This window comes from Lissotriton vulgaris, chromosome 7 (genome assembly GCF_964263255.1).
Source record: "Lissotriton vulgaris chromosome 7, aLisVul1.2, whole genome shotgun sequence".
NCBI lineage: Eukaryota > Metazoa > Chordata > Amphibia > Caudata > Salamandridae > Lissotriton > Lissotriton vulgaris.
The window spans coordinates 1,091,367,674-1,091,388,258 of record NC_141695.1 but is presented as its reverse complement, the minus strand read 5'-3'; the positions used below and the strand labels follow the sequence as shown (position 1 = coordinate 1,091,388,258).

General features: G+C 41.0%; 1 protein-coding gene across 1 annotated transcript in view; it reads right to left on the bottom strand.

Annotated features, from left to right (window-relative positions):
* Window positions 1-20,585, bottom strand: part of FSTL4 (follistatin like 4) — a 2,088,981-nt gene that overhangs the window by 1,442,305 nt on the left and 626,091 nt on the right. The window contains exon 4 of the mRNA XM_086931534.1: window positions 13,214-13,462. Coding sequence (XP_086787660.1) covers window positions 13,214-13,462 — 249 coding nt within the window. The remainder of the gene's footprint in view (window positions 1-13,213; window positions 13,463-20,585) is intronic.

The following is a 20,585-nucleotide window of genomic DNA, read 5'->3' as shown; positions in this document are numbered from 1 at the left end:
GCACGTACTTACTTACTCAACTATCTTTTTGTACAATCTCTCATTCGATTCTATAAATTGGTGATAAATGCTACAGAAACGTAATTTCTATCTTTATCCTCTGATATGGTACAGTGTAATTCCAGCGGCACGCTGTTATGACTGATCCCATTCCTGGAAGCTGCGTTTTCACAACACATGCAATGAAATGTGCGAACAGAGCTGAAAAAACCGAGGCGTTGAAGGGCTCAGGCAGTTTCCCTCTCAGAATATGTGGCTGCAAAATGCGTCTTCGTGTAACAGTTCAAGAAATAATTTGTCACCACACAAAAACTGTTTGATGGAACCATGTTAGAAACAAAGTGCAACCTTGTAACTTCCACTTTTCTTCTTAGTTTGCTTTTAAATGAATACTTTGCCAAAATAAGATTCCTTCACTTCGATGTTTCATTCGTGATCCTTCGTCATTCGGTAGAAGGCCTTCGTAAAACAGCAAGCATTTCTAATCTTTTGATGGGTAAGATAGCACCTTTTTTTATATTGGCATCTGATAATGTGTTTCAGTAAACATTTGTAAATGATTCACTTTTCACCTGCAGGCACGCCCACTGCTGCTTTCATCCTCACACTGAGCCCCTAATGATGATCGGCCCTGAAAAGCAATTTATTCTGACACCTGGTATGATAAATAGCCCCAATTACGATAATCGCACTAAAATCTGCATGTCCTGATATTTATCACACATTGCTACCAGTACATTTTGGCAGGTTTACTTGCTAAAATACATGTGGATGTGCGGTGCTCATCACACAACTTGTAACTCCAATTACCACACGCTTCGCAGGTAATCCGGCCGACCGTGATTGTGGCCTTGAGGTGAGGTAATACAGGAGTTCTCTTCTCTCCTAACGCAACACGTTCGATGTTCTGAGTTCACTCACTGTGATGCTGTTATCTGCAGGCCAATCTGTGAGCATATTTGAAAGTAGATTTACACCTCCTTCTTTTCTAGGACTGAGTAGAGCGAAATGTATGAAATTGGCATGGAGGGAATTAAGGCTGAGCACATCGTCGCAGAGAATAGTACAATAGATAGGTATCCCCAATAAGTGAGAATAAACTTTAAAAAGAACAATTTCATGGAATAGTGTTTACTGGAAGAAAAGGTGTGTTCGAGGAACGCCGTCTTGCGCCTTTGTTCTCTCATCAAAGTGACTGACTACCCTAGAGCAGCTAGGTGGAGCCATTACCATGAACGAAATATGGCAAATACTGTTAAAAGGTAAATATGGCTAATAAGTATTAGGCTATTGTGGATGAAGGAGTCCTAGAGAATGCGCAAAGTAGTATAGGCTACTTGTTGTGCTGTGCGAAAGTAATGCTCAGGCATAGAAGATGACCAAACCCAACAAATAAAAATTCAGCTTCCAGCTAGCTGGAGCTGTTTTCTTGCTCCTGCCCTCTTGGAGCAGAGTTACAATTTGATCTCACTTTGTGGGAGCTGCCAAAGCTGTCATCAAGCAAAATAAAACTACTATCTCCCGAGGGTGGGCACCTTGAAAGATAGGGAGCAGGCCCTCAACGGGGGGCAGGGGGGCGCGGGGTGGCAGTCCCTAGGGATATTAATGTCTCCAGTAGGTGGGCCCCAGGGCCCCTCCTTTTCAAATGCTTTGCCCAGGGACATGGTGCTCTCCAGGGCACTTAAGAGCCACAGGAAAGGGGGTCCCACGTGGCCCCCTCCAATTTCTGAACTGAGACCAGGGGGGAAGTGGTGTTCCATGTGTCTCTTAAGAGCCACAGAATGGGGTTCTGCGTAGCCCCCATCTAAGTTTCCAATTAAGACCTGGGGAGGTAGTGGTCCCCGGTCCTCTAATGAGACCAAGGAGGTGGGTCCACATGGCCCCCTCCATTTTCTATGTAAAGCTTTAGGAGGGCAGGGTTCTCTGGGGCTCTATAGATCATGAAAAGGGGGTCTGCAATGCCCCTCTTCATTGTATAAATAACGCCCCAGGGAGTGGTGGTCTCAGAGGCTCTTCATAGCCTCAGGAGAGGGGCCGTGTTCACCTCCTCCCAACTTTTTAACATATCACATGTCCCTAAGACCTGACACACCCGGGGGCTAAACTGCAAACAATCGCAGGAGACCACGCTAACTGTTTTTTTTTTCAATTTTGCTGCAAATTTGTACATCTACTTCAACATCGCAGCTAAATTGAAAAACAAAAATGCATTTTGGCCCATGCAGGGTTCCTGGGAGACCCCAGCACCATGCCTGGGGTGTCAGGGTATTCTTAACTTGCCCCTTCTCCTTTTTCTTTGAATTTTTGTTTGGGATTCGGCTGAGGCCGAATCCCAAAATGTCTGCCAACACTTCCTGGTTGAAGTGCTGGCAGCAAATCAGATCTCAGCACTAGATCTGTTGGATTCACGATGGGTCCACGCGCTAGATATGCAAATTAATTTTTCCTTCAATATCTTGAAAACTACTGAACTGATTTACCCCAAATCACAAAAAGGGGTCTTTGTGAACCAAGAGATTGCTTTTTGCAAAATTTGGTGGAATTTTGTTCAGCAGTTCGGGCTGTAGTCGTGTCTAAAATCTCTAGGGGGAATTACAAGGGGAAATCGCATTATGAGACTCCCCCCTTTTTTCGCCCCCGCTTGAGGAATCACCCCCAAAATGTTCCAGGCAGCAGCTGACTTCAAGTGCATACTAATTCTGAAACTTTTGTGAAGTTTATCAAAAGGTGCAAAAGTTATTAGCAAAATAAAAAAAAACTTTTCCTGTGGAAACTACTAATTATAGCTACACACACACACACATATATATATATATATATATATATATATATATATATATATATATATATATATATATATATATATATATATATATATATATATATTTATATCCAATTACCACTCAAAGGTGAATCCAGGCACGGAAAAGAGTGACAGACAACTTGTTCTTGGCTAATGCTGCCGGCCGCAGTAACGTTTTTTATTGTTCCTATTAGAACTGGGGGTCTCTAGTTGGCAGAGGTAGGTACCACTGTCCAAATAGGGACCCTTGCTTCTAGTCAGGGTAAGGAGGATACACTCTTTAGATAACCCCTGCTCACCCCCTTGGTAGCTTGGCACGAGCAGTCAGGCTTATCAAAGGCAATTTGTAAAGTATTTGTACCAACACTCACAGTAACACAGTGAAAACACCACAGACTGACTCTACAACAGTTTAGAAAAAGAAAGGTATTTTAATCTAAACTACACAAGTCAAAAACGACAAAAATCCAACATACACAGTTCAAGAATATGGTTTTAAAAGTGTTCTTAATGTTGTGTTAAAATAATCCACAGTTGCGTCATGTTTTAGCCAACAGTACCTTCAGATGCGAGAAAAGTCCCAGTGAAAACTGTAGCATTGAAAAGCAAGCGATGCGTCACTCCTGAGACCCTGGGGAGGTGATGCGACAACCCCGCTGGACACAGCGGGCGTGTTGCGGTGACTCTGGTCTGTATGGGGAGGGATGCGATACCTTGCATGAATTCCGGTGCACAGGTTTCGGTGGAAGCGGCTCGCAAACGGTACGATGTAACGATCTTTGGGGCGGCGACTATCTCCGGTGCGAAAATGATGCGCGGCTCAGCAGCGATCTTCTACTCTCGCGGCCCCTCGATGCGATGGCTCTGCGACAACTTTCGACGTGATGCGGTCCGCAAGCAAGCGGTGCTACGATCTCACCCAGTGACGACAGGCTCTGTGACGATACTCGCAGCGATGGTATCTTCCCGCACCGGGCTGGTGCATCCCGCAAACGAAGAATGCGATATCTCTAGCAGCAGCAACAGGCGCTGTGACGATCTCGGTCTTCGTAGCAGTGGGAATTTCCTCGCACTGACAGTGATGAGCTCCGCAAGCGAGCGATGCGTTAAAACTTGCAGAGAGTCTTTAAATTCTTGGTTTCCATCTTCCCAACACAGGTACAACTTCCAGAGGCACCACACTTGGGCCAAGCACTCCAGGAAGGACAGAACTCTCTCAGAAGAGGTCATGGAAGCTGGGGGTGAAGTCCTTTTGTTCCTGGGACTTCTTAACAGGGAGCCAGTTCTTCTTCAGGCCCTTGGAGATTCATTCAAGCAATGGGACACAGCACAAAGCAAAGCCCTTCCCCTCTCCTTGGCAGCAAAGCAACTGCAGGTCAGTCCAGTAAAGCAACAGCAGTAAAGTCTTCCTTCTTCAGTCTTCCAGCTTTCCCCTTGGCAGAGGTTCCTTCTTGATTCCAGGATGATCTACTTTTCTGTAGTCAGAGGTCCTGTACTAATACCCCTAAAAGTCTTTGTTCCCTTTTTGCAGGATGACTCTGAGCCCGGTCCGAACCAGTTCTGGTGCACTCTGTTTACATGACTCCTTCTTTCCTTTCACAGTGCAGAGCAGAAACATCAGACCCCCCACAGGAGGTGGAGCTAACATTGTGGAGGGAATGCACAGCCCTGGAGCACTTTGTTGACATGATTCATTCTCTCCTTTCACAGTGCAGGGCAGAGACACCAGACCCACCACAGGGGGTGGAGCCAGCACTGTGGGGGGCAGGTACAGTCCTATTCAGGTCCCAGGTACAAATCCTCCCTCCCATCTAGATGCAGATCTCTCTATTTACAACTGGGTGGACTCATTCTGTTTCCTGCAATCCCCCAGCCCTGTCACTCACAAACCAGACAGTCAATTCACAAACAGGCCAAGGCACACAGAAAGGCCATACAAGAGAACAACCACTTTCTAAAAGTGCTATTCTCAAACACAGGCTTTAAAAACCACCTTTCCTAAAAGATGTGTTATTAAATTCTGAGTTCAGGGATACCAGTCTTTTATGTCCTATATTGCTCCTATGGGAAGATATGCAGGTAACCACTATAGCCAGCATTCCCCATGATCGCCTTTGGGCAAGATAGCCTTACAATAGTAAAAAAACGAAAATGGCTGTAATTCACTACCAGAGCATGTCACCTGCACTAGTACATGCTCTACCTTTCACATACACTGCACCCTGCCCAAGGGGGTACCTTGGGCCTTCCATGGGGTGACCAATGTATACAGAAAGGGAAGGGTCAGGCCTGGTCAGTGGGGACACTGGCCAGGTTGACATGGCAGTTTGCACCTGCACACAGGCACTGTGGTAGCAGGTCTGAGACACCATTTTAGGGCTACTCATGTGGATGGCACAATCAGTGCTGCAGGCCCACTAGTAGCATTTGAATCACCAGCCATGGCATACTTAGTGCACTTTACTAGGGACTTCTTGGGTATACAAATATGCCAATCATGGATAACCAATCACAATAACAATTTACACAGAGCGCATATACACTTTAGCACTGATCAGCAGTGGTAAAGTGCCCAGAGTCCTATTGCAAACAACCACAGGTTAGGAAAAACAAGGGAGGAAGAAGCAAAAACTTTGGGGATAATCCTGCAAAAAGGGCTATTTCCAACAGTTCTATTATGAAAGTGCAAATCTCGAACATCACGCGTTTCGGCCACATAGGTGGTCTTGATCACATAGTATCTATATCTATATATATATATATATATTTTGTGATCTAGTGTAACAGCGTCAGTAGGTTGTAACATCGGAAGAGGACTACGAGAAGAAAAGTTGTATCACTGACTGTCAAATAACCCCTGTTCCCGCATTACCGGGTTTAATTTTCATGAAATATATTCCTGTAACCCATTTGACTTATTGCAAAGAAGAAAGCACATCTATGCTTCTTTTTGCATATCAAATAATTGGAATTAACGTTTGAGTCACCCAAGGAGTGGAAAATGAATATTCTCTAAATACGATATATATGAGCCCTGATAAAGTAAAAAAATGATCAATTTGAACAAAACGTGTTACCTGCATGATTTTTGTATATTTTGGATTAATTGTGAAGACTCATATATATAACGAAAGAAGAAAAAAAGTATTACTTATAATGATCATCTGAATGATTATTGGAAGAAGATTGTTTTCCCAGTGCACCATTCCATAGAGATTTTTTTTTTGGTGTACAAGAATCAGTAGATTTTACGATTTTAAGGTTCAATATATAGCGATGCAGATCCACTGCAGATCCAGGAGCTTAAGCATGCATTTGCGATTTGCTGGCCGCAGACTGAAGTAAAAGCTGCAACCACCATCTACAGACTTGGGGACTTGATCCCTAAATCCTAAAAAATAGAAAAAAACTAAGATATAAGGGGGTAGGGCCTTGTGGTTGGGGGTCCCAGAGGGAACACTCAGGAGCATATGTTTTGGGGTTCCGTGACTGCTTTCATAATATTCCTAATGACATCTGGAATGACATAATTCATAACAACACTGTGCATTGCTATGGCACTAGTTATAATTCAAAAAACTATAACTGGTGATCATCAGTAGTTTTGTTATTTTAAAACGCTATATTTAACTGACATTTTCATCTAACAATAATAGCTCTTTAATCTTTGTTTTTTTCTTTGGGAAATACATTTTTGGACCTCTGGTGATGTCTATTTTCCTCCAGTTGAGTCTAATTGAAATCAGTCATTAGTGTCTAATGGCATCTGTGTCTTCCGTTTGTTTTAATTTGATTTAACTAATATCATACATGGCTTATTTTTTTAAATCTCAGCTATTTGTTTGTAATGTATTGTTCAAAAAGACATGTACTGCAACTAGCCTCAAGAGGAAGCAAATGTAACTGGACAAAAAAAAGTTGTATGAGGGCAACCCTATCAAATATGCCCTCAGGAATGTTTTCAACACAACAATTTCACCACAAAGCTAACAAAACAAAAAAATACACCAGAGCATTCTTGTTTTCATCAACCCTTGTCACGCATTTAAAGCTAAATACGTGTGTTTTTTTTATACAAGCCAAAACAGGGCATTCTGTTAATTTCTTCATTTAATACTTGCCTCTCTTATGAGTCCCGAAAGCTAGCCGATGGAAGCTGAATACAGTCTAGAATAAATAGACCACTCAGCGGATTTCACTCTAAACCCTGTGATCAATAGCAATTCACAGGTGTAAAAAACAATCAACAGTGATGACTCATTGACTATGACACAGGGCATGTGTTTTAGTAAGGAGCAGTGTGAGTTATATACATCAGATCTCACTTTAACCTACTAAGCGGCCTGGGGTTCCATGCCAGCGCTGGGAAGGAGGCCTCTGTCCAGCAGCAATGGCCGGAGGGTGCTCTGTCACCAAAGAATGCAGTCAATACACACTGCAGAATTATTGCGTTTTTATTAATTCAAATGAACATTCGTCTGACTTCCGAGAACATGGACATGGGGCAACAGGCAAAACAACACTGTAACTGCATAGAAGCATTGGTTTCATATTCTAATTGTTGTTCATAATGCTCATCTGAATGTGTCACATTGGAAATTGTACCGTGCTTCCACCAAGTTGTTCAAACTTCAACCCCTCAGCTAACATGCTTCAAATTTGACAAACGTACTGTACAAATATCTGCGGATTGCCTATCTGAAGCCCTTGTTTGTAAAGTTTGGTGTAAGGACAATACGAGACTCCACGAGCCTGCTTTTTAATTTACATCATCCCGATGTTTGTTTTTATACGGCTACTTTCATTCTCAAATCAATCAATGCTAGGAAAAGTATGCTTTTTTAACCTTTTTTAATTGTTGTATCCTTTGCTCTTTATGGCTATTGTTTTATACTGTAATCTTTTTTATGCTGTGCTTTTATGGACTTGCTTTTTGTTCCAAATAAAGCCTTATGAAATGAAATGACAAACGTACTGTGATACCAATTCAACCATGCAAACCAAGGGGCGCCCAAAAACCTAATATACATTACAGTGCTCTATGATCTTTCCAAGAGGAGGAAGCACTATTGAAAAAAACACAGCTGAACCTCTTTAACAGTGGTTTAGCCTTAATAAGGTATATGGAAAGTGATATATAAATACTTAATACAATACTGAATAGTGCCAAGATGAACACAAAGTATGAGAAACATTGTGAAGAACCCTTGCTATAATCCCAGAAACTACAGCAGTCCGTGGCACAAATTTATTGTCTTACGGCAAGTACAAGTATACTCTGAAAACCACCAGTCATATACTGAGTAGAAGGCAGGTAAAACACCTGTGTAAATTAACATGATGGCAGCCCATTCTGAAAATTATTTCAATGGGCATCTGTAATCTTGCAATGTGGCAGTGAATGCCTGTTTTTGATGTACTTTTAATCAGCTTTTATTGCTAAGTCTTCCATAGGATTTCACAGCCAAAGATAAACATAGAAGTTTGACTAAAACTTAGACCAAACATATCTTTTTGTCTGCACCACCCTGAGTGCAGATGTAAAGATACTACTCGTAAACTTCCTTTGTGATTTCCCAAAGTGGTAAACTCAGACGTTTGGTCTACATATAGACCAAACGTCTAAGCTTACCTTTGTGCCTTTGTGAATTGGGCACTGAGTCTCTGAAAAGTTCCATTATAAGTATTTCACAGCCATCCATCATCAAGATTAATATTGCCTTGTTCACTGAGTATACTCTTTCAAGTATAAACCAGTCAATATTCACCTGACTGGTTTATATAAATGAGTATAATTATTTTTTTTTGTCCTTTGATGGAGGCCTAATCTAAAGGAAATTACGATCGTCTCTGTAAGAGTGCCAACTCCCGTGGTGTGACCTTCTAAGCATGCAGTTTAGCTGCCCCTTTGTTTTGACACCCCACTACAGACTGAGGCCTGCAGTTTTGTCTCATCTCCTTGTTCCTCTGCACTAGCCATAGTCTTACAGACCTCTGCATGCCATTCTTCTAAACAGAATGTTACCTGATACAATTCAGGACCTTTGATGCTTACATGTGGATAGGGATTGGATTAAAAGACCCCATTAAAAAGCATGTTTGGCTGGTGGGCTCACACCACTACTTAATTTGAACTATAGTTGCGGGTTGGGCCAACCACCACTAATTGTTTTGGACCCAGCGCTTACTTTTTATCTTCAAACTTTGACACAGAGCAAAAAGAGGAAAACACACAAAGGTGAAAGAAGGAGGAAGAGAATGACAGAAATCCAGCGGTAAAGGGAGCAAGCAGGAACATGGAAGAGTGAGATAAAGGTTTAGAGTTTGCGTGGTGGTGGATTAATGCAGCATCAATCAGTAGTGCCAACCATTATCTTCTGCAGGAATGGCTCCTCCATTGGAGCAGAGGAATGTCACCCCACCTACATAACCCCCCTCGTGAACAGAGCATCAGGATGGGACGGGCCTGCTGAGTGACATCATCAGGGAGAGCTTGTCTTACGTCTCTTTGGCCAGCCATCTTGTAACAGGCAGCCACACATGCGCACTTTAAACATCTCGAACCCAGCTGTTTTAAGACAGCTGATTTGGAGCAAGTGCAGGCCCCCAGAGTGCTCTCTCCAATCAGGGCGCTGCTCTCATGCTGCATGAGAGCAGCGCCAGGATTAGCCAAGGTACTTTCCTGGTGGCTAGGCTGCTGTTGAAGGATGAAGACATCTGGTGCGGAGGACGTCATATTTGTCTTAAGGTAAGTTTTTTTAAATAACATTTTTGCACAGGTGCCCACCCATCCCTTTCCATAGATGCCAGCCACCACTGGACTTCGGATTAAAAAGTTGGGTCCTGGCACTTATTATATGTCAAATTAAACATTGGTTCACTCTCTGTCAACATTTTCCGATTTTTTAAAGTACGTGGAACATGAATGATGTTTCACCTGCTGCTTATTTGTCTGGCCGAATACAGTGTTGTGCCCACACATTACACTTTCTTTCCAAAAGTCACTTGTCTGATAACTATCTAGATAAATAAGTACCTGTGTAAGTAAAAAAGTCTGCTGGACAGATGTGGAACATATTACATTTTAACGATACGCAATCTTTCATCAAACATTCAATTTGCTGAATTATTTCAATACATTTATATAACTAGCAGAGGATAAAATATTACTTATTCTCTGTCAGCTGAAATGTGCAATGTCATGCCATCCAAAGTTAATTTCTGGGCTTGGGAAAAGCAATAAGGAATCTCAGTTTTTGTGGACAGAGTCAGATGCTCAGTAAATACTGCAATGTTGCATGAGTCATTCTGAATTTCTCATTCCTCTTCGCACACAGATCCCACATCCAGCTTTGATAGTGCTATATATCTTCCGTCATAAGCCTTTAAAAAATCATGTACTATTTTAGTACCCATGTTTTTGCTGGGATCAGGGCCTTTTATCTACATTTATAAATACTTTTCCCTAGGTAATTCCTGTAGCCAGCTCATATACACACCCATAGATTTAGTGGGGGTTTTCAATCAAAAGTACATTGCCCTGCGTTGTTTAGTCTGTTGATAAAAGTTAATATTCAGCACACCCTCCCTAGAGAACCTGGGGACTGATTTAGGGATTGGCGGTCTGCCCACTCAATTATGAGTCGACAAGACCACGTTTTTCTGACTGCAGTGTTTTTGCTGGCTCCAATGTCAGTAAATTCACTGCAACAGATTGAAGGAGTTGGGGCCGTTGGAGGAATGGCATCAGATGGCCTCTGGTATCCTTCTTTTCTCTCTGTCATCACCAGTTATAAAAAATATATATATATTGCCCTCCAAGCCCTCGGTGAAAACATCCAGAGAATCGGGCCATTATTTTTAGTTTTTCATAAAACCAATTCCTGCTGTGAAAAACAATAATGTTTGGTGCACAGCTGCCTAAAAATGGCAGCTCTGCACAACCTTTTTGTACCTTCACAGGAACTGCCAGCTGTGGAAGTGGCTACTGTGTGCACAGATAGATCAATAATGGGCTGGCGGTTATCTCTCTAAATATGGAAGCCCTCTATCCCTCAGGATGTGGACAAAATTTTCCCTGTCACCCTGAAGGACAGAGTTGAAATACAATATTCAAAATCAGGGCCATGGTCTCAAAATGTACATGATGCCTACCCCCTGTTCAATCACTGCATCTGGCTTGTCTTTATCCTGCATAAGATGCTGCAGGAAGAACTGAATATCACAATCTGGTTGAGGCCCATCCAACCTCATGCTGTTCATAGTCTTGTTTACGAATTTTCACCTTCATAAAACATTTTATTTTCAGTTTGGCCACCAATATTTCTATCACCAGAAACAACCACCCTTTAACTAAGTTGAGCTACGACTATGTTTCTGTATGATTAAAACATGATGTTAGGGAATCATGCGAGCGCGCAAATCAAGATGCCCGCTTCACGTTAATCTGCAACATCGGCCCTTTATTGACAGTGCAACTAAAGAAAATTAGGCTGGTCTTACTGTCTATTTTGCTTCCGGAGGCTTGCCAAGAACAGCGCTATCCGGATTGGGGCTTTCCTCAGCATTTGAATGACGTTTTGGAGGAGTATTTTCAATTGAACTCTCTAGCGGTGCTTCCTTCCAGGTTCTGCCAAGTTTCTAAGTCAGGAAGGCGGAGTCACTCACAGGAAAGGGCTCAGCTGTGGTCTGGTCACTCCCACAGCTGGTTTTAGCTGCTGCACAGCATCATATTATAAGCCTTTCTTTTAGGTTGTTTCCATTTTTTTTATAATTATTGCTCATAGCTTTAAAATAATTTGTTTATTATATGGAAGGTACAAATACTCCTATGATGCATAGAAAGTGTATAAAAATACTTTGTGTCCGCCAGTGGAGTCCAAATTGGTAGAAGCCAGAGAACCTTCTTTGGCTGTATTATTTGATGAAATTGAAGCTATTTGTTCCAACACAGACACTATTGAGTCAGAACTAAAAAATACATGCAAAGAAATGGCTAGTCCTTCGATGAAAGTCTCTGACAACGCAATCAAAATTCAAGATAACAAAGTCATACTAGATAGTCTTATACCTATTCCAGCAAAGATAGGGCCAATGTACAAATTATTACTTGATTTAGAAAATCATAAGAGACAGTACAAATTGAGAATTTTTAATTTACCCTAAGCTGTGGAAGGTAATGATTGCAGGATGTATTCAGAAAATCTATTGCCTGGACCACAGTTTTAACATGCAAATTGAAATGTCCTCTTTCAACTTCTTATACAAGGACACAACCAGAAACATTTGAGAATAGTAAATTGATCACTCATCTATATGAAATTCCCACATGCGTTCTTGTTTCACCTTTAGTTAGCATCCCTTAATAGCAGCATCTGCAATCTATAACTATGTATACCAACACTTGGGGATGTAGATGAGATTGAGATCGAAAAACAAATCAGGGGAAAATATAGAGAGCTGAAATTAAGTCATTTTTTTGTGCCAACAAAATCGAGACTATCTCTCCTAAATTGGAAGCATGCCTTTGACATGCAACTCTCTTAACATAATAGCTGCTCACAATTTCCAATGCATTGATCATTTTGCCTTCAGCTACTGGTCTGTTGAGTTGAAATACACAATCTGCTTTGTCTGACTTAGCCTTCAATTGGCAAACCACAATAATGAACACACAACTAGTTAATTGAACTTATGTCAACATTTTATCTCAGAAGCATCTCCATTACTTTCCCCACAATTGATACAACAGTGACGCGAGTTTCCTACTCTCTTCATTGACCCTGCAAATGTGCAGAGCAACCTGTCACTGTCTCTGGTAGCTGATTGAAAGAGCTTTCACAACATGAACTACCTCTATTTTATATGCTGCCCTTAGATATGAATACTACCGCAAAAAAGTGCTTGACCTGAACTGCAAATCACAACATTAAGCCACTCCCTGAAGACTTTCATCTGTAACCTTTAAAAGAGTGACAAGCAAAACCAGTCGCATAAAGAACACTGTTAGAAGTAAACCAGTGTTTTCTTTAAACCCATTTTCAATTAATGATAATGTGTGCTGATGTTTGTAGTCTGTTTTGTTTTTAGTGCTTTATAAACATAATTGATGATTGTATTACGTCCTGTTTAATGTGTACAGAAAATAATTACCGCAGATATTCTTCAGATTTAATTACACAGCCAAATTGTTAAATCGAAAAGGACATTCACCACCCATTATTAAAAGAAAGAGAGACATTTTTAAGCATAGATGCTAGTGAAGAAAAAGTGAATTCTAATTAAATGCATGATTTTAGTTGATGCACACATCTTCTAATAAAATGTTAACATGAACATCACAAATTCCCTGAAATTATGTGCAGATCTTGAAGAATTAAGGGTGACACATATGTGTGCCCCTGGACCTACCTTTGAAGAAGCAGTCCTTGCTGTGCACAATGTATATTTTCTTTTTCTGTAAGCAGGAGCTCCGGTGCAGCTCACAGTGATTCTCGTAAAACTTGCCATCAGATCCACACACAGGAATGTAGCTTGGCTTACAGTCCTGCACACATATGCACTCCGGCTGGCCAGTCTGCTCATCAACAGTACACTGCTTCCCACGACCACAGTACACCTTTTCACAAGAGGGGTGTGGGCCATCCTGTCCATGATGCACTGCAAGAAAAAAATAAGAGTCCTCAGTAATGTGCTTTAGTAAACTGATACACGTTTATTAAACAAAGCAAATGACATTATGACACAACCTTTACATTGCTGTGTGATTTTGACACAAAGGGCCAAAGTAAACTGTGGTATACTGAATGTATATTTGGGAAATCTGTTATGTGGGAGTGGTACCAGAATACCGTTATAGGAATACCGCTTGAGATCAATATTATATTTAAAATGTTGTTTATAAACGTATCACATAATTGGAGGTAATAATAGGAGTCTGTGAAATTCATGTAATTTATTTACTATATATATGTAAAATGCCCCATATATTAGCGCAAAAATGCGTTCTCAAGTACATTTTTGACACAAAGCATTTCATTTCATGCTAAAACCTGTGTTAAAAAAGACATTGTGAACAGCAGCTGCTCGTGGCATTTTGATCGCATACGTTTGTGGTAAATTTTTTCCACAAATTTCACCTTCGCTATATTTTTTAACTGCGCGTGAGACGTGACGTGGAGTATTGATGTCTTTTTTGGAATTTCACTTAACAATTAATAAAATCACGTGAAAACAGCACATCACATAATATACATATTGCCCAGGCCTAGTTATTAATAGAAAATCAAAACACCATATTTTTGTATATGATAATACATGTGATCAAAATAAATCCACTTATGCAAAACATGTAATTAGTTCTCTCATTCCTGTTTTTCAGAATATTCTGGAAATTATTCAGCCATTTTATTTTAAAAAAAACGTACTGTGCTTCAACTATTTCTTGTCAGTAAACTGTGCTCGTTTGGTTACGATATAATGTATCCCTTTACTGTCTTTGGTTTTCAGATTTGTCTAACGGGCTCTGATGGTAGAACGTGGCCTTCAGTCACATCCAGTAATCAAGTCACCAGACCAGAGATCCCAATAGGCATGAAGGACTCCTGGGTAAACATTAAATGGACATAGTTTGTTTTGGGAACATTCTCTTTGTGTGCACATTTGTCTTAGTCATATTTAGGCAGAGTTTTACACGTGATCCGAAAAATGTTTTTTTCCTGCGGTGCACAAAATACCAGTATTTACCATAAACAGCTGGTCCTGGACAATGGACACAGTGGTGTGTGCATCATTATTGGTAACAGTGCTGACTGTGGTTTGAGGAAAAGGGCAGTGTTAAGGGTAAGTTTAGTACTGTAAGTAAACTTTAATGCCACCTTGCCATGTTTGCTTTGTCAGAACATATTGGGATAGTGTCTAAAGACTCCCAAGATTAAGTATAACAATTTTCTTGTGGAGAAATACTGCATTCTCACCTTTGTCAGGCAATGATGAATGTTGCACATTTTTTATGTGCCCTCCTTTCCCTACAAGACGCCTGCTATTTCTCTGTTTTTGGTTCACAAAAAGTCACCTATGGCTCTAGAACCAAAAAGTTAGCGAATCCACAAACCAATGAGCTTTTATGGATTTAAAAATGGGGATATCATCTGCCATATATCAATAAACCAGCCGCGTCTGGTGGTGGGAGTACCTGCCGGGCGGTGACGTGGGGAGGGGCAGGGGTAGGGTGGGGGGTAGTAATGTATGGATTATGGAGTTTAACAGGTGAGTAAACATATAAATAAATAAAAGACATTTCGTTGTGCGCACTGCATCACATTTGGTGATGCAGTGCACGCAAACAAAATTTGTTTTATTTAGTTATATGTTTACTTACCTGTTAAACTCCGTAATCCATACATTACTACACCCCACCCTGCCCCTCCCCCTCCCCACGTCACCTCCAGGCAGGTACTCCCACCACCGGCCGCTGCTGCATTAAACCTAACACCTTAAATCAACCCAATACACTTTTATTAATTATGTGATCTCAAAACCTAGTAAGCAGTCATACAATTTGTGAGATAATGTCCCTTTTGCAAGATCACCCACACTTTTTTACTGAATTTTGTTGCATTGCTGGATGTTAGACTCTACCCTCTGGGCCACGGCAGTTCAGCACTATGTGCATGTGCTCTGACACCTAAAACATGTACAAATTGGCTAATCCCTGGCTGTTGTATTTAACTCTCCTCTAAGTCTACACACCATGGCTAAAAACTGCACCATTGGCATGGAAAGTTAAATGCCACATGCTGATTGTTTCACTTACTGTGCCATCTATTAGTGTAATAAGGAAAACATGGCTTTAGGCCTACTGCACTGTAACCAGTTAAAATAACCTCCCTTTTACAACATTCACACCTCACAGTGCCATGACACATCTAGGTAGAACCCCTGAGGGTACCTTTCAGGTATATAGGTCCACATCTTCGCTGAGCAAACCAGAGGATAAAAAGCTTCCATGCTGACACAATTACACGAGACGCTGAAGTCTCTGCCCGCAGACACTCCAGCATGCAGTCGTCTGACATCCCTTGTGAGGTGTCCAACTCAAGACCAAGGCTGCTTCATTTGTTCTCTCCCAGCAGGTAATGGGGTTGGCACTTTCCATGGGGAATTCTTGGCTTTACACCTACATACATGCTAGGTACACATAGGTACATCTAGTTAGGGTTTGCATCTTAGGAGTACTCATGAGAACTGCCCTGTATCCATATGCCTGCATATATTCATTCTTTTAGCACCATGTTGCAATTCTACCTTTTATTTACTCTCTTGGTGTTTATAAATGACTATAACAGTTGCTGTCTAATGGTTTGTTGCAGCACATGTATATTCTAATAGAATGCCGGTGGTTCAATAAACACTTATTGGAAACGTCCCCACCGTTTATTCTGTATATCTCTCTGAGAACGTGTGAGCACGAGTGACTAAGTGAAAAGTATGGTACTGTTCCATGATTCCTGATGGGTCCAGGTTGTCATGTTCAGTACTTGCCAGAAACTATTTGCTCCTTGGTAAGGTTGGGGGGCTTATAACGGCACTGTGAGCTAGCTGGTCTACAGACCAACACATCCTTTGGGGGTGCATAGAATCAGTCTGGACACCAAGCCTGTAGTTTATGTTGTCTAAAATGCGCAGATCCTATACAGATTTGTAGGAGCTACACAACATGCCTTGGGCTAAGGCATGCATTAAATATCTATGTGTACAAGCCCACTCTTAAAGTTAGGATTAGAGGGTCGGGAAACACTTTACTCGTGCTCATACAGGAAGAAATTCAATTTCTACGGGAGTTAGACGTGTTTCTTTCTAGGAATGTTAAGCACTTGCTACATTATTTGGTATTGCCATAAGCATCATCTGGTTTACTTCAACTTTCCGCACTGGGGTGCTTTGCCAAAGTCATTGTGGAAGAATCATTGGTCTGTTATTTTAGAAGACAAAGCCAGGCGCGAGATTAAATCTTTCTTAAGTCTGCTGGGTCGAGTGCCAGATAGACCCCGCAGAAGGTGATGGATGGGGCATGCCAGAAGCAAGTGATAACGAGTCTGTCCACTAAAAGCTATTCATGAACTGATAATGCGTCATGAGCTCATTTAAACGCAGTTCAAGGGTAGCAGTCAGCCAGCAAGCATCAAACCTAGGAAATGTTTGTCAACATTTGCATATTGCGATAAACCGGTCATAAAGATCAAACATGGATAAAATGAATTGTGGTTAGAGACTGTCATGAAGGAAAAAACAGACATGTACAGAGTGTTCATGGCATTTACAAAACTAACGAAAAAGGTGACAGAGTACACCTTTACAAAGAGTAGCCGTTGCCAAATTTTATCTCAAGAACCTAATTTTACAGTTTCGTCTAGCTACAAAAGCAGTGGAGCAATGTTTACAGCGAAAAAGTGATTTTTCAAGGGCATATTATCAAGGGGGTTTATCTCCGCTTTTTTGGCTTTAAAAGCCAAGAAAGGGGAGATAAAATTATCTCCCTATTACCTAGCTGTCCCTAACACCAGTTAGCGACAGCTAGTAGGAGATAGCGACCATCTTGGGCCCCATTTTGCATGTCAGTGATATTTATCACTAAGACATGCAAAGTGGGCGTGCCAAGATGTTAGCGACTGAAAGCAGTCGCTAACATCACTATCTCCTATTACCAACCTTTGGAGACATTCGCGCTAAGCGCGAATACCTCCAAAAGCTAACACCTGCCCTGAGCAGTTCTTAGCCATGTTATCCAATAGGAGGTGGATAACATGGCTAAGAGCATTAGCTCGGTAGTGCATGAATATCGCTGACTTTTCAGCGATATTCATGCATTGCAGCAGATTTTTATCGCATTTGCGATAAACCTTGGTAATACCAAGGTTTATCTGCGATAAAAAACGCCGCAGCTCTGCGGTAAATTTTTGTCTCTAACCAAGCAATAGCGATAATTATCGCTATTGCTTGGTAATATGCCCCTCAGTTCTTTAGGTTTGAACACAGCAGTCCAACAAACCTAGAGCCTGACCATTTAAAACTAGATGTGCGCTCGAGCACTTCAGTGGTTTCTTTCAAACTGAAGAGAACAGTGAGCGCCATCTTGATGACTTTGAATAATAAAAACTAGATGACAGCTATCTGTGCTTGCTCTCCATAAATCAATGTCCTTTTCCTCGGCGTCGACGCTGGGTGTAGCAGAAAAGACATCATGCACACTTAACACTGAAAGTCCAGCTTGCCTCACCCCTAAGCCCTGAGAACTCTGTTAACTTTCTGCTCTTGCTGGGGGCTTCACAACCCCTGAAACCAGGGCTATTATTGTCAGTGCCAGGGTTGCCAAAGGCTGGGCTGTGAGTGGCAGGAGCTGCCCCTGGCTGTCAATAATTGACTTACTTGGCAGTGAGCAAAATGCCCAGTGCTAGTTATACATTTTATGCGTTTTGCTTACTGTGCCATATCGTATTCAGCTATACAGCGTACACCATCACAGAATATGAGAAATAACAAAACGAAATCTACTTTTGTTGGCACTGCATAATTAGCCTAAGAATATTCACCTGCATCACCAGTGAGATAATTTCCCCTCAAACAAAAATAGGGCTAATAAAAGAGATGGAGTTCATAAAAAACATATTGTATGTGCTAAATCATGAAGAAATGAACAGGATCTGATTAAATACTCTTCTGCATTAATCTCTTTGGACAGGCTGGTGGCAGAGATATCCAGATGACATAATAGCATCCGGTTCAGATGACATTAAGTGCATGCATCTGGTAATTCAATGAAACGTTTTGTCCATGTTAACATGAGTAAATGTGAACTTCAGTAACATTGTTCAAAAGGATAGCTAACATCAATCTCAAACATTTTAGACGATTTTATTAGACACCTAATTAAGTTTCTTTATGTAAATCACAATGAAACAGTTAGTGCTTGTTACAATCGATGATGCAAAGATTTGAGGCATGCAGTATTTCGAATTTCCTTTAAGGACCCTATATATGTATTCATTTTACGTTTTTGATGCACGGCCTGTCTCTTTAAACAACAGGGCAATTGTGTGAAAATAACCAAACATATTTCTATAGAACAATTGTTTCACACAACACATATATGGAATTTCATTTCATCTAAATATATCTGTTTAAACAATGTATATTACCATCACAATCAAAACTAATAAATACAAATAATCTCATCCTACTTGGGTTTAGAAAAACGAAAACCGCATATTTGTAGCTGCCAAAAAGATATTGGCGTTAGGAAGCCTATGGATGCCTTTCTGATTTGGGTGAGGACCCCATGACTGCCAACACGTGTGTTCTCTGGAAGCCCTCGCACTACACCCTCCCTGATCTATGACCATTCAGACACACGGTTTTTCACATGCAGAAGTTGGAAGAGTGCTTTATGGAATCTTTGGGTTTGGCTTGGCAGTGGAGCTCCCCAGGGCATGCTAGGTGCATCGAAGCCTTGGAGTTGCTCCTGCGGAGTGGGTTGTAAATATGATCAGAACCCTGAGATGACCATATAGCACCGTATGTACATACATTATGTATTTATTTTACAATACATGTTTCTTTTGCGTAGGTTACCTTTAAAGAGCTGCTTTCTTCAAAGTCATTGAACAATGGGTACTGCCTGAGATTAAAACGTTTCGGTGTGGTTTACCTCTCGCAAACAAATTGTGAATAAAAATGGACACTAGAGGGGGCTGTGGATTTACATGATTCTGTAGCTGCAGCAATTATATTATATAACATGGATATAGTACATATGCCCCATAAGTAGTAAAATCGACAGATTTCAGCAGACATTGTTTTTTGTTCTATCTCAATGGATGAAAAGAATGCTGCACCAGAATATTGCATAATTCATATTTAGTGACATAATTTAAATAACATTGCTGGATAATTTGGTCCTTAAGGCTGCATAATCCTAGTAGGCATGACAATGTTTTAGCTCCGAAGAGTTGTTTTGAAGTTGTCCTTATGATGATGAAATATGTATTGCACAGGAAACTGTGAATAATTTTCCATAATGATTTTCAATATTGCATTGTTCCCTGTAAAATAGGGGGTTTTATAGGGCTGCATTTTGTGCAATAAAGGGATGTATACATTTGTATCAAGGTACATACATGTCGAGGTATACTTGTTGTCACAATACTCTGGTAGTCAATACTTTTGAAGTGCATTTGAATTCGATTTTTCATAGACCTCTCCAGTGCAAGAAGGTATGATGAAGTGTGAGCAGCTCTCAAGCCATGGTCTGCCTAAGCACAACCCCTTCCTGGTTTGACAGCTATAAGTCACCAGCAAATGTCACTGATGAAAAGTCTAATTAGGCAAAAGGTAACATCTTGTATCTGCATGCATGCATGGGAAAACTTCTTACAGAGGAAGAGAGGGACTAATGACAGGTCAGCTTACACAAAAGAGCATCCTGTCGTTTAGGATAGCAGCTGAATGTGAAAAGGGAATAAACTGAAGGGAAACCTTTTGAATAAAACGGATCTGAGACACATCCGGAAACCTCACCCCCAAAGAGTAATGACAGGAGGATGACTGGTAAGTGTCTCCTACTCTTTGATCAGGATTGGACTGTGTAAAGTTGTCATGTGTGGACTTGGGGTGGATCTAGAAAGCATAGGGAGAGAATTATGACGAAGGCTCTTTTGTTCATTTTGATATAAGATGCATTATTGGATTGGCTTCGCTATGAAGCACTCAAAGTGTTGAGAATGAG